General features: G+C 44.2%; 1 protein-coding gene across 2 annotated transcripts in view; it reads left to right on the top strand.

Moving 5' to 3' along the window:
* The first annotated feature begins 71 nt into the window (after positions 1–71).
* Positions 72–12638, top strand: part of LOC129706603 (transmembrane channel-like protein 7) — a 39508-nt gene continuing 26941 nt past the window's right edge. Inside the window, exons 1-6 of one of the 2 annotated variants that reach the window (XM_055650945.1) lie at positions 72–106; positions 159–202; positions 1177–1387; positions 3808–3950; positions 4778–4945; positions 7459–7541. In XM_055650945.1, coding sequence (XP_055506920.1) covers positions 166–202; positions 1177–1387; positions 3808–3950; positions 4778–4945; positions 7459–7541 — 642 coding nt within the window. In that variant the 5' untranslated portion in view covers positions 72–106; positions 159–165. Of the gene's footprint in view, positions 107–138; positions 203–1176; positions 1388–3807; positions 3951–4777; positions 4946–7458; positions 7542–12638 lie in introns of those variants that run through there. The other variant, XM_055650947.1, reaches the window with a different exon arrangement.

Below are 12638 nucleotides of genomic sequence, written 5' to 3'. Positions count from 1 at the left end.
GAGCCGCGGGCGGGAACAGGAGGGCGGCGGGAGCGCGCACCGTGTGCCGGCGGGCACAGGAGGGCGGCGGGAGCGCGCACCGTGTGCCGGGCAGGGAGGGCGGCGGGAGCGGCGGCGGGAGCGCGCACTGGGTGGCGGGCAGGGAGGGCGGCGGGCGGCGACATCATGAATGAGGAACGGCTGCCGAGGGACGCCAAGACGGGTGAGTGAGGCCGGTGTCGGACCGCGGCGCCATCGTCCCGGGGCCGCCGAAGGTTCTCGATCACCGGGGCGGGCGCGGCTGGGAGATCCGCGCTGGGCCCCGGGTCGGGGTCGGGGTCGGGGTCGGGGGGTCGGGGTCGGGGTGGGGGTCGGTCGGGTGGTGGTCCCGGGTCGGGGTCGGGGTCGGGTCGGGGTCGGGGTGGTCCCGGGTCGGGGTCGGGGTGGTCCCGGGTCGGGGTCAGGGTGCCGGCTGGTGGCCCCAGGGCCCGGTACATCACCAGTGCAGCCTCCGCCCACCTGACGGGGAAAACGTTCACTTGTTTCACTTCACTTCAGATTCACAACGTTTGGCCAACAGAGTGGTGGGTTGAGTGTCTTCTACTGAACCACGACACCGAGGGAGCCAACGTTTATGTAGACATCGTAATAATTTCGCTCTGTCGGAGATGAGCTCTGGCGACATGAGAGTTTTTATGTTTTTATGCCGTGTTTGGTGCCACTCACTGAGAACAAGCCCGATCCTGCACCACCCGACCCAAACCAACCAGATAGTCCAGTCACTTTGCCTTGAAAAGCAGCTGTATTATCATCATCAAATCCCTCACCATCAACATCACAGTGATCAGAGTTTAACAAGACCAATTCCATAAATGCTGTGACCACCAATCATGTTTTATTTTACAAGCTACACAATGGCTTCTGACAAAGCATCTTGGACCCGAAATCTTAACTCCTTCCATTGGTGCAGATTGCCTGTTTACAGCATTTTTACTTTTAGATTTCTGGTACCTTTTGTTCTTTATTTTCTGTGACTACACAACAGGTTGGAGACCTTGCATCGACTGACTCTCTCAGGATTTACATGATGCACAAGGCAAGAGTCAGGAATGTGATGGGATATTCTCCACTTGTGTGGATGGGTGTAACTCCATGTATTGATTATCTTACTAGATTCTTTTAAACCTTGATTTGTAGGTAATTATTTCTCCATCAATCCACTCTTGCATGAATTGCCTAGCTATCAGACGTTGGTGAGAGGGCCATCCACAATCAGACGGAAAAGCATCCTCAGCTATCCATCCAGGACTTCACTAAGGAGAGGAGAATCAGTGGGAGATGAAAATGAACAAGTCGACAGACCATTGCGAGAACTTCCAATTAGTATTCAAGAGAAGAAGAACATCAGGTTAGTCAGTAAACTACTATTGGATGGCACAATCATTTTGAATATTAATAAAGCACAAATTTAGCAGTGGATGAGCACGGTGCAATTGAGCATAATAATCAGAAACAGATGATGTACAATTTATTCTTCCATCTTTTTTTGTATGTTCATAGATCTAGTACATCAATTTTTAAACTGCTGGAGCTAATCTGTGAACATATAAGAAATAGGTTATGTATAGAAAAAATAAAACAGCTGAGATAAACAATCATAAATATGTTAGGATGATTTAAATTTCTTGCAGGATAGAAGTAAAACTCCAAACGTTATTTTGGAAAATGTCAGTGATCAGTGGAACAGACAATTGTGAAATGACTTTAATGAAGTTAATGTTTAAGAAGGAACTGCAGATGCTGGAAAAATCGAAGGTAGACAAATGCTGGAGAAACTCAGCGGGTGAGGCAGCATCAATGGAGCGAAGGAATAGGTGACGTTTTAGGTCGATACCCTTCTTCAGACTGATGTGGGGGTGGGGGGGGGCGGGAAGAAATAAGGAAGAGGCGGAGACAATAGGCTGTGGCAGAGCTGGCAAGGGGAGGGGAAGGAGGGAGAAAGCAAGGACTATCTGAAATTGGAGGTCAATGTTCATACCACTGTGGTGTAAACTACTGAAATATGAGATGCTGCTCCTCCAAATCGCGGTGGGACTCACTCTGGCCGTGGAGGAGGCCCAGGACAGAAAGGTCGGATTCGGAATGGGAGGGGGAGTTGAAGTGCTGAGCCACTGGGAGATCAGGTTGGTTAATACGAACTGGGCGGAGGTGTTGGGGCGAAGCAATCGCCAAGCCTATGTTTCGTCTCACCGATGTAGAGTAGTTGACACCTAGAGCAGCGGATGCAATAGATGAGGTTGGAGGAGGTGCAGGTGAACCTCTGCCGTACCTGGAAATATTAATTAAGTTAATATTCAGGATTAAAGAGTCAAGAGTGTTTTATTGTCATATGTATCAAAACGAAAGAATGAGATGTTTACATACAGCAGCATACCAAGTGTGTAAACAAAGTTCTCAATAGATAATATAATAAACATAAAAAACTAAAATTAAATAAACAACTCAACATAGTACAAAAACAAAATAAAGAATCAGAATTATTATATTAAGACCATATTGAAGTTTCATTTGTGGTATAAAATGATGAATATCTGTAGGCCCTTCAAAGGGATAGGTGGGTAAAAGATGAATATCATGAATAAAATGTAGAAATTAATTTATGTGATTACTCTGAGACCTGGAGAAACAATTGTAATATTGAGAGATTCTTGCTGATTAAGAATGATAATTAATATGACTATACATAAGTATATAAATAATATTTTTCAACTATTTCAATTATGTAAGTGTGAATTGAAACAATTAACTATGTTTGCCTACCAACTAGAATTCTGTTGTTGCACAAAACATTTAATAGATAGGGTTTTTATTTTAGTTCGATTGGATTACTACATGCAAAAGATTATAATCCCGGATTATTCCTTACTACACTTTATTCTTCATTGGGTCTCATTCTCTTTATATATTTCATATTTCTAACATTTACTCTTGTGGGAATTTTATTCAGTCAAATGTAGAGACTTGCATGTTAGAGTGTACTCGGGCTCTTCATCTCCTGCCACTCTTGTGCTTCTCTCCCACATTAAATGGAAGATGCATTGTTTTTAAATAAATGACTTTGACCTTATTACAAATTCTGCATAAATTACACATAAAATTCTGAAAGAAAGATGATAGTGACGGCAGGGGTTGCATCACTGCAGAAAGGTCCATAATCGCAATTTTCCACAAAGTGAAGCTACATCAGGTGCGCATGTGTCAAGGAATGCGAGGTGAAAAAATATTTATTAACTTCTTTTCCATATAAATTCCATATCTCAAATTTTGGGTTATGATTTGCTTGTTCTGTAAGGACTAATTTCTGTTACCTGAACAATGATTTTCGATCTATAGGATACCACTGATCAATGCAGTCCCATCAATGGAAATAAGTGAATACGTGGGGTGGGATATTGCAACCTTCACGTGGTCTGCCCTGTTTCAACGAATGCAATCAACCTGGCGTGCACAATCAAATAAGGTCAAATAGAACAAGTTGTCCCACAAATTTAGGCTGTGCACGCCATACGCAAGAAGAAGTGAATACGTAAAATATAGGATGGGCAATTTCTGTGGAGCCACTCTTGTTTTTCTACTCTAATTTCAATTGATGTGGTTAATCGAGTTTTCTGCAATGTCTTCAGTGAAATTACCACAACGTGGAGTGCAGTTCTGAGAACTTTCTCAGCCTGGGTGTCATGGCAAATAAGAACATTCTCTCTGGTTTTGTGCATATTAACATATTTATTATTTTAACTTTACTGTTTATTTACATTAACTGTTTATTAGAGCGAAACAAGATATTCAAATTTCCTCGTTTGCAACTCAGAACATTATATTAAAAAAATTGAAATGGAGACGACTTGCTCAAGGAGCCAAGGAGAATGTAGATAGACTAGATCCGTGGAGAAAAGATATTCATGATATAGAAGGTGAGGAAATTAAAATTCCCAAATAACCAAGCAATTGAGCCCAAACCATTTGTTATTCAAATGTTTGTTTGCTTCAGTGTATTTTGGTGAAACAGTTATCTTGTGGTATTATGTTGTGAATTTGACATTTTTTTTAAAATTCCGTTGTCGACCATTGGGTCTGTTTTCGCAGTACACATGCAAATGAGTTTGTTTTGGAAGAACTGTAGATGTTGGTTTAAATCGAAGATGGACACAAAATTCTGGAGTAACTCAACGGGATAGGCAGCATCTCTGGAGAGAAGGAATGATGTTTCGGGTCGAGACCTGAATCTGGATAGCCACATTTTCTTAGTTGTTGGAAACAGAACTGTTCACGAGCAGGGGAGTGAGGTCTCTGTGTGCATACATCACTAACAGCTGGTAGACGGCTTCATATGACAATAGAAAAATAGAATGGGGAAGTTGAAGGAATGGAGGTTATACTTGTACAAAGCTTCAGTGTGATTGCATCAGGAGACCCATGCTCAGAGCAGGGCATTACATCACAAGAAAGATGTATAGGCCTCAGATATGATATCGTACAGATTGACTGAATGTTACTGCAGCTCAAAGATTTTAGTTATAAGATGGGGCTTGTATTCTACTGAGTCATGCTTAATAAATTTAAATAAATAAAAATCTGGAAGTTGGTAGACTTTTGTCAGTTTGGGATATTAAACAACAAGGACCATGTCAGGTAAATGGAGTCCAGGTGCAATTGAAAAGCAGAAGAGGCTTGAGTTTATCTATTCTTATTGAAAATGTTGTTAACTGGTTTTATAGCTTTTTTTCTTTTTATCTTTCAGGCAAATTTGGCACTGGAATCCAATCTTATTTCTCCTTCCTCAGCTTTCTGGTTTTGCTGAATTTTGTGATTTTCATATTAATGTTTACTTTTATTACACTTCCAATGATCATTGCAGACCATGGATTTCTTAACACCACAAGCCCCCATGATACCTCTTCTGCCATAGGTAATTAATGTGCAGTAAATGTATTTAATCATTGTGTTTCCATGACTCATCAACTAATGATATGCATTGTTGAATGACTTCCTGCAATCTATTATTAAGGAAATAGTGACCATGCACTTAGAATACAGTGATGATCAACACAGAGAAGAGAAGAAAGTTATGTGTGACAAATCTGGACAAATAGATTTCTTAAAGTTTGTAATTAGCAGGACAGCTAAGGGCTAACCTGTTTATGTATTTAGAATTTCAGAAGGCCTATGATAAGACACCAAAACAAAAGATTGTCAAACAGAATTAGAGCACATGACATTGGGATTAATATGATGGTTTGGATTAGCAAACAGTTAACAGACAAAGTTAAAAAAAAATTGTGATAATTTTCACATTGGGGTGGTGTGGTGCTGGTGCTGGTGCCCAACTGTTCAAGATATATATCAGTGATTTAGGTAATGAATCCTGTGTAATGTTTCCAAATGTGCTGATGATTCAAAGTTAAGTAGTATTGTGGGCCGTGAGGAGACTCAAAGGGGATCCAGACAGGCTAAGCCTATGTGTGAGGACGTAGCATTTTTATTTATAACTAGACTAAGTGTAGACCCGTTGGGTCTGCTCCCCCAACGCAATATTCCACCACACACCCGTTCCCCCAACGCAACATTCCACCAATCACGCAGAGCCCCCAACTGCACAGGCGCAGCTCATTTCCCCTCACCCCCAGCACACCTTCACCCTCCCTCTTCCCCCCCCTTCCAATCTCTCCCTCTCCTTTCCCCTACCCTCAGTCCCTCCCTCCATATCTCCTCTGCCCTCCCTACCCCTCTATCACCCATTCTTCACCTCCCCCTATCCCCCCCCCTTTATCCCTCCTCACCTCCCCCACTGCCCTCCTCTCCCTCTATTCCCCACTCCCTACCTCTCCCACTCCCTTCCCTCCTCACCTCCCCCACACTTTCCCCCCTCTCCCTCCCAAGCCCCTCAGTTCCCTCAATCTCCCCACTCTCTCTCCCTATATTCCCCACTCCCGCCTCCTCTCCCTCTGTTCCCCCTCCTCTACGACCAGGCATGAGACAGGAAAAAACTGAAAAAAGAGGAAGAGATAGATTTCTCCATGGATTTTAAAATTCTGCAAGGCCCCACCACCACGAGGCCCCACAGCTGCCGTGGCCCCGTCGTCATGAGGCCTCACCGCCGCGGTCTCAATGCCTCCTGGATCGCCACGTAGAACCCCGGCCAGGGCCTCGTGGATTCAAAAAATCGTAGCGCTATTGTGTACCTTTTGTGAGCAAATAGAAAAAAACGCAAAACCAGAAGAGCACAAGATCAACGTTTTAGTTGTATATAGATAGAAGTGATCTATTTTGGAATGAAAACTTAAAAAGCTGAGTATATTTGAAACTATGTGAGATTAAACTATACTAATCTTCAGGGTGAACTGGCTGCCCTGTGTACAAATCATTGTAAGTTAACTTACAAGTAGAGTCATATTCATACAGCAAGGAAACAGGTCCTTTGTCTCAACCTGTCCATGCTGACCAATCTAGGCAAGTCCCACTCTGCCCACTTATGAACACATACCTCCAATCTTTTTCCTATCCATGTAAGGCTATGTGTTTGGTATATAGACAAACGCACTTAGAAAGAAGCAAATAATTCTTGGGGCAGACGGTCTTGGGTCAAATCTGTAACTGCAGATCAAGAGCTAATGCACTTGACTTTCTATTCAGTTTGTTTCCCAGAAGGTTGCAAATAGGATTTGTGCTTCTGGAATTTTCTTGCAGCATTGGTATCTTTGCTACAGACTATCGAAACTCTTCCTTGTACTGTTTGGGTCAAATCAATCTATAACAAAACTGATGTGGCTAGCTGATCCTTCTGTGTGTTTCTGTTGTATGTGCACCATGCCCTAACTTCCAATTTGCAGATTAGCAAAGGGAATTTGCAATCATAATTGAAAGCAGATTGCCATCCACAGTACTGAAGAAATGAACGTTAGGGTCAATGTCTCGGCTTTCCTCTAATGGTGGACAACAATATCTTGTGTTGATGCATAACATGCTCGAGTAGATCTTCCCAACAAACCTCCAAAATGTGTTCATTTCTTTGAAGAATAATTTCCGTCCATGGAACCTTAGATTTGAATTTTGTTTACACATGTTAAAATATTGCATCATCACTACCTGAATTGCAAATCATTCTTGTTACTGTTCTCATTCCAGAATTCCTGGGGGGGGGGCTAAAAATGTGATGTGGAACAGTGAAATAATTATATAAATAAATTGCTTGAATTCATTCATTTATTGAGTTTGTTACATTTATCATATTCCTTCCATGAGGAAGAACCCTATGTGTGGTCTGACTTAGACTGGCAGCTTATTTATAGTGGGAAAATAGAGAAGAATTTCCAGAAGGCATCTTCCTCAACAAATGCAATTTTGTGTGATGCTATTGTGTCTACTGTGAATTTTATCCTTCAATTAAAAATCTTGCCAATTGTATTTTTTTCCACTTTATAGCTGAAGAATGTAAAGTATACGAAGAGTTCAATCCTAAGCTGGTCTTATTCTATAGTTACATGACCAATCTTCTCTCAGGAACAGTAAGTATATTTGGGAATTGGTTACAAGGTTCCATCCTTGGCCCCATTCTCTTCTCCCTGTATATGCTCTCCTTAGGCCAAGTCATTGAAAGGCACGGCATTTCCTTCCATTGCTACGCAGACAATACCCAATTCTATCTCCCCCTGAAGCCCAAAAACCAATCAAATCTGTTTAACCTTACCCACTGCCTCGAGGATATAAAGTGTTGGATGACCCAGAACTTCCTCCAACTAAACGAGAGTAAGTCTGAGGTCATCCTTCTCGGCCCCTCGGACTCAATCAAAACGATAGCAGGCAGCCTTAGAAGCCTTACCCCACTAATCAAACCTCACGTCAAAAACCTTGCCGTGATATTTGACTCCGCACTGAAATTTAACAAACAAGTCAATGCCATGGTAAAAGCTAGCTTCTTTCAGCTTCTGACGATAGCTAAAATAAAACAATTCCTCCAGTTTGATGACCTGGAAAAGATCATCCACACATTCATCTCCTTCCGCCTAGATTACTGCAACTCCCTTTACACTGGCATCAGCCAATCTTCCCTGTCCCGCCTGCAACTGGTCCAAAACGCCGCAGCGAGACTCCTGACGGGCACCCGAAAAAGGGACCACATCACCCGATCCTGGCCTCTCTCCAGTGGCTCCCTGTGCGGTTCCGTATAAACATCAAGATCCTCCTCCATGTCTACAAAGCCCTCAATGGGCTTGCCCCCACCTACATAAAAAGTTTTCTCACCCACCACTCCACCTCCAGGCCCCTCAGATCGGCCGACTTGGGGCTGCTGAATATCCCATGGTCTAGGCATAAGCTCAGGGGCGACCACGCCTTTGCGGTTGCAGCCCCTAGACTGTGGAACAGCATCCCCTTTCCCATCAGAACTGCCCCCTCCATCGACTCTTTTAAGTCAAGACTAAAGACTTATCTACACTCCCAAGTCTTTCCTGACGTCCTCTGAGTGAGGACTACATGGATATATGTATGTAGTTTGTTTTGTTGTGCTGTTCTTATAACAAATGTAAAGCACTTTGGCCAACGAGAGTTGTTTTTTAAATGTGCTATATAAATAAATGTGACTTGACTTGATATAATTCCTATGAAAAAACATTAAGGAAAGATGTTATAAGAAAAATGTTGTTAAGCTGGAATGGGTGCAGAGAAGATTTACCAGGAGTTGCCAGGAATCGAGGGCCTGAACTATAGGGAGAGTTGAGCAGGCCAGATCTTTATCCCCTGGAGCGCAGGAGAATGAGGGGTGATCTTATGAAAGTGTATAGATCATGAGAGGAATAGATATGGAAAATGCACGTCTTTTACCAAGAGTATGGGGAACCAAGAACAAGAAGACATAGGTTTAAGGTGAGGGGAGTAGATTTAATAGGAACCTGAGGGGCAACTGTTTTTACACAAAGGGTGGTAGGTATATGGAATGAGCTGCCAGAGGAGGTAGTTGAGACGGGCACCATCACAACATAAAAAAAAACATTTGGACAGGTACATGGATAGGATTGGGTTAGAAGAATATGTACCAAAGACAGGCAAGTGGAACTAGTGTAGATTGGGGCATTGTGGTCGGCATGGGCAGGTTGGGCCGAAGGGCCTGTTTCCATGCAGTATGACTATGATTAGGGCAGATATATGGATAGGGAAGGTATAGTAGTATATGGGCCAAACGTGCGCAGGTGGGACTAGCGCAGAAGGGCAAGTTTCCATGCTCTATGACTCGCTATCATTTTAAAACATTTTATTTCATTCTTCATTGCTCCCTTTGTGAACAAGATTTACCACCTGTTCTGGGCCCAGCACATAGATGTAATCATATTGCTGCACTGCCTTGAAGAACGTAAGTGTGGTTTATGTGTTTGTGTGTCGTGCAAGTCTCTATACGTGCATATGACAATGAAGTCTACTTGACCTGACTTAGATTCATGCAGCACAGGAGCAAGCCCTTCTGTCCAACTGACCCATGCCAACCAAGATGACTCATTCGCCTGCATTTCTTCCATGTACCTACCACAATGTATTTTAAATGTTGTTCTTGTACCTGGCTCAACTATTTCCTCTGGCACTTTGGTCATGTACCTACCACTCTGTATGGGCAAAATAATTGTCAGCCAGGTTCCTATTAAATCTTGCCCCTCTCACCTTAAATCTATGCCTTCTAGTATATTTGCATTTTTGGGGGGAACTTTAACAAGGAATTTGCTGCCAATATCTGGCAACTGACCTGCCAAGAATTTGACCTGTTCCCATGTTAGTTATGCAGAAACAGGGAACTGCGGATACTGGTTTACAAAACAATGCACAAAGTGCTGGAGTAATTCAGGTCACGCAGCATCGCTGGAGAACATGGTTAGGTGATGTTTTGGGTTGGGACCCTTCCTCAGACCATGTCAGTTATGTTCAGGTGTCATTTCTAAGGGATGATCAGCCATGATCACATTGAATGGCGGTGCTGGCTCGAAGGGCCGAATGGCCGACTCCTGCACCTATTGTCTATTGTCTATTTCAATCAATCAATCAATTTTATTTGTATAGCACATTTTAAAACAACTCACCTTGGCCAAAGAGCTGTACATCAGTGCAGGTACTAATGTGCTACATACAATGGTACACAGACCTAACAATACATACATAAACTGTTTACAGCGCCCCCTCAGAAGGACTCAAAAACGCTAGGGAGTAGAAATAGGTTTTGAGCCGCGACTTAGGGGGCAGTTCTGATGCTGTTCCACATGGCAGATGCAGTATAATGTGGATAAATGTGAGGTTATCCACTTTGGTGGAAAAAACAGGAAAGTAGACTATTATCTGAATGGTGGCCGATTAGGAAAAGGGGAGATGCAACGAGGGAACACAAAAATCAGCGGGTGCAGCAACATCTATGGAGCGAAGGAAATAGGTAGGAGACAGCTCGAGGGCTAAGGAAGGGGAGGAGACAGCAAGGGCTAACAAAATTGGGAGAATTCGGTCTGAAGAAGGGTTTCGGCCCGAAACGTTACCTATCTCCTTCGCTCCATAGATGCTGCTGCACCCGCTGAGTTTCTCCAGCATTTTTGTGTACCTGGGAGAATTCAATGTTCATGCCGGCCGGATGCAGGCTCCCCAAGCGGAATATGAGGTGCTGTTCCTCCAATTTCCGGTGTTGCTCATTCTGGCAATGGAGGAGACCCAGGACAGAGAGGTCGGATTGGGAATGGGAGGGGGAGTTGAAGTGCTGAGCCACCGGGAGGTCGGGTAGGTTCTTGCGGACCGAGCGAAGGTGTTCGGCGAAACGATCGCCCAACCTCCGCTTAGTCTCACCGATGTGGATCAGCTGACATCTAGAGCAGCGGATGCAGTAGATGAGGTTGGATGAGATACAGGTGAACCTCTGTCGCACCTGGAACGACTGCTTGGGTCCTTGAATGGAGTCGAGGGGGGAGGTAAAGGGCCAGGTGTTGCATTTCTTGCGGTTGCAACGGAAAGTGCCCGGGGAGGGGGTGGTACGGGAGGGAAGGGAAGAATTGACAAGGGAGTTGCGGAGGGAGCGGTCTTTGCGGAAGGCAGACATTGGGGGAGATGGGAAGATGTGGCGAGTGGTGGGGTCACATTGGAGGTGGCGAAAATGACGTAGGATTATTTGTTGTATGTGACGGCTGGTGGGGTGAAAGGTGAGGACTAGGGGGACTCTGCCCTTGTTGCTGGGATGGGGAGAGAGAGCAGTGTTGCGGGGTATGGAAGAGACCCTGGTGCGAGCCTCATCTATGGTGGAGGAAGGGAATCCCCGTTCCCTGAAGAATGAGGACATTTCAGATGTCCTGGTGTGGAACGCCTCATCCTGGGAGCAGATGCAGTGTAGGTGGAGGAATTGGGAGTAGGGGATGGAGTCCTTACAGGAGGCAGGGTGGGAAGAAGTGTAGTCCAGATAGCCATGGGAGTCAGTGGGTTTGTAGTGGATGTCGGTCAGGAGTCGATCATCTGCGATGGAGATAGTGAGGTCAAGGAATGGTAGGGAAGTGTCGGAAATAGTCCAGGTGTATTTCAGTGCCGGATGGAAGTTGGTGGTGAAGTGAATGAAGTCAGTCAGTTGTGTGTGGGTGCAGGAGGTAGCCCCAAAGCAGTCGTCGATGTAACGAGATGCAACGAGACCTGGGTGTCATGGTACACCAGTCATTAAAAGTAGGCATGCAGGTGCAGCAGGCAGTGAAGAAAGCGAATGGTATGTTAGCATTCATAGCAAAAGGATTTGAGTATAAGAGCAGGGAGGTTCTACTGCAGTTGTACAGGGTCTTGGTGAGACCACACCTGGAGTATTGCGTACAGTTTTGGTCTCCTAATCTGAGGAAAGACATTCTTGCCATAAAGGGAGTACAGAGAAGCTTCACCAGACTTATTCCTGGGATGTCAGGACTTTCATATGAAGAAAGGGGATAGACTCGGCTTGTACTCGCTAGAATTTAGACGATTGAGGGGGGATCTTATAGAAACTTACAAAATTCTTAAGGGGTTGGACAGGCTAGATGCAGGAAGATTATTCCCGATGTTGGGGAAGTCCGGGGGAAGTATTTTAGGACCGAGATGAGAAAAATATTTTTTACACAGAGAGTGGTGAATCTGTGGAATTCTCTGCCACAGAAGGAAGTTGAGGCCAGTTCATTGGCTATATTTAAGAGGGCGTTAGAGGTGGCCCTTGTGGCTAAAGGGATCAGGGGGTATGGAGAGAAGGCAGGTACAGGATACTGAATTGGATAATCAGCCATGATCATATTGATCATTGACCACCCCCTCCCCCGCAACCAAGTAAAATTATTGCTACTATATAATAATAATAAATACTTTATTGATCCCCTCAGGGAAATTCAGATGTCCAGAAGCCACCAACCAACAAACCCACAGATTCAAAACGAACGCAGACAGAAAATACATAGAATACACCGTGGACACTACCTGAGAGCAATAAATACTTAAAAAGACCAATAATTAACAATTAAAAATTAAAAATTGCAAGAATGCATCCCCCTACAGCCTAGCGGTCCGAATTATAAAATCTAATGGCTGCAGGGGTGAAGGATCTCCTGAACCGCTCCGTTCTACAGGGCAGGGAGAGGAGCCGGTTG

Source organism: Leucoraja erinacea, chromosome 20, assembly GCF_028641065.1.
Source record: "Leucoraja erinacea ecotype New England chromosome 20, Leri_hhj_1, whole genome shotgun sequence".
In the NCBI taxonomy this organism is placed as follows: domain Eukaryota; kingdom Metazoa; phylum Chordata; class Chondrichthyes; order Rajiformes; family Rajidae; genus Leucoraja; species Leucoraja erinaceus.
Note: the sequence above shows the minus strand (reverse complement) of the source record. Positions and strands in the feature narration are given on the sequence as shown.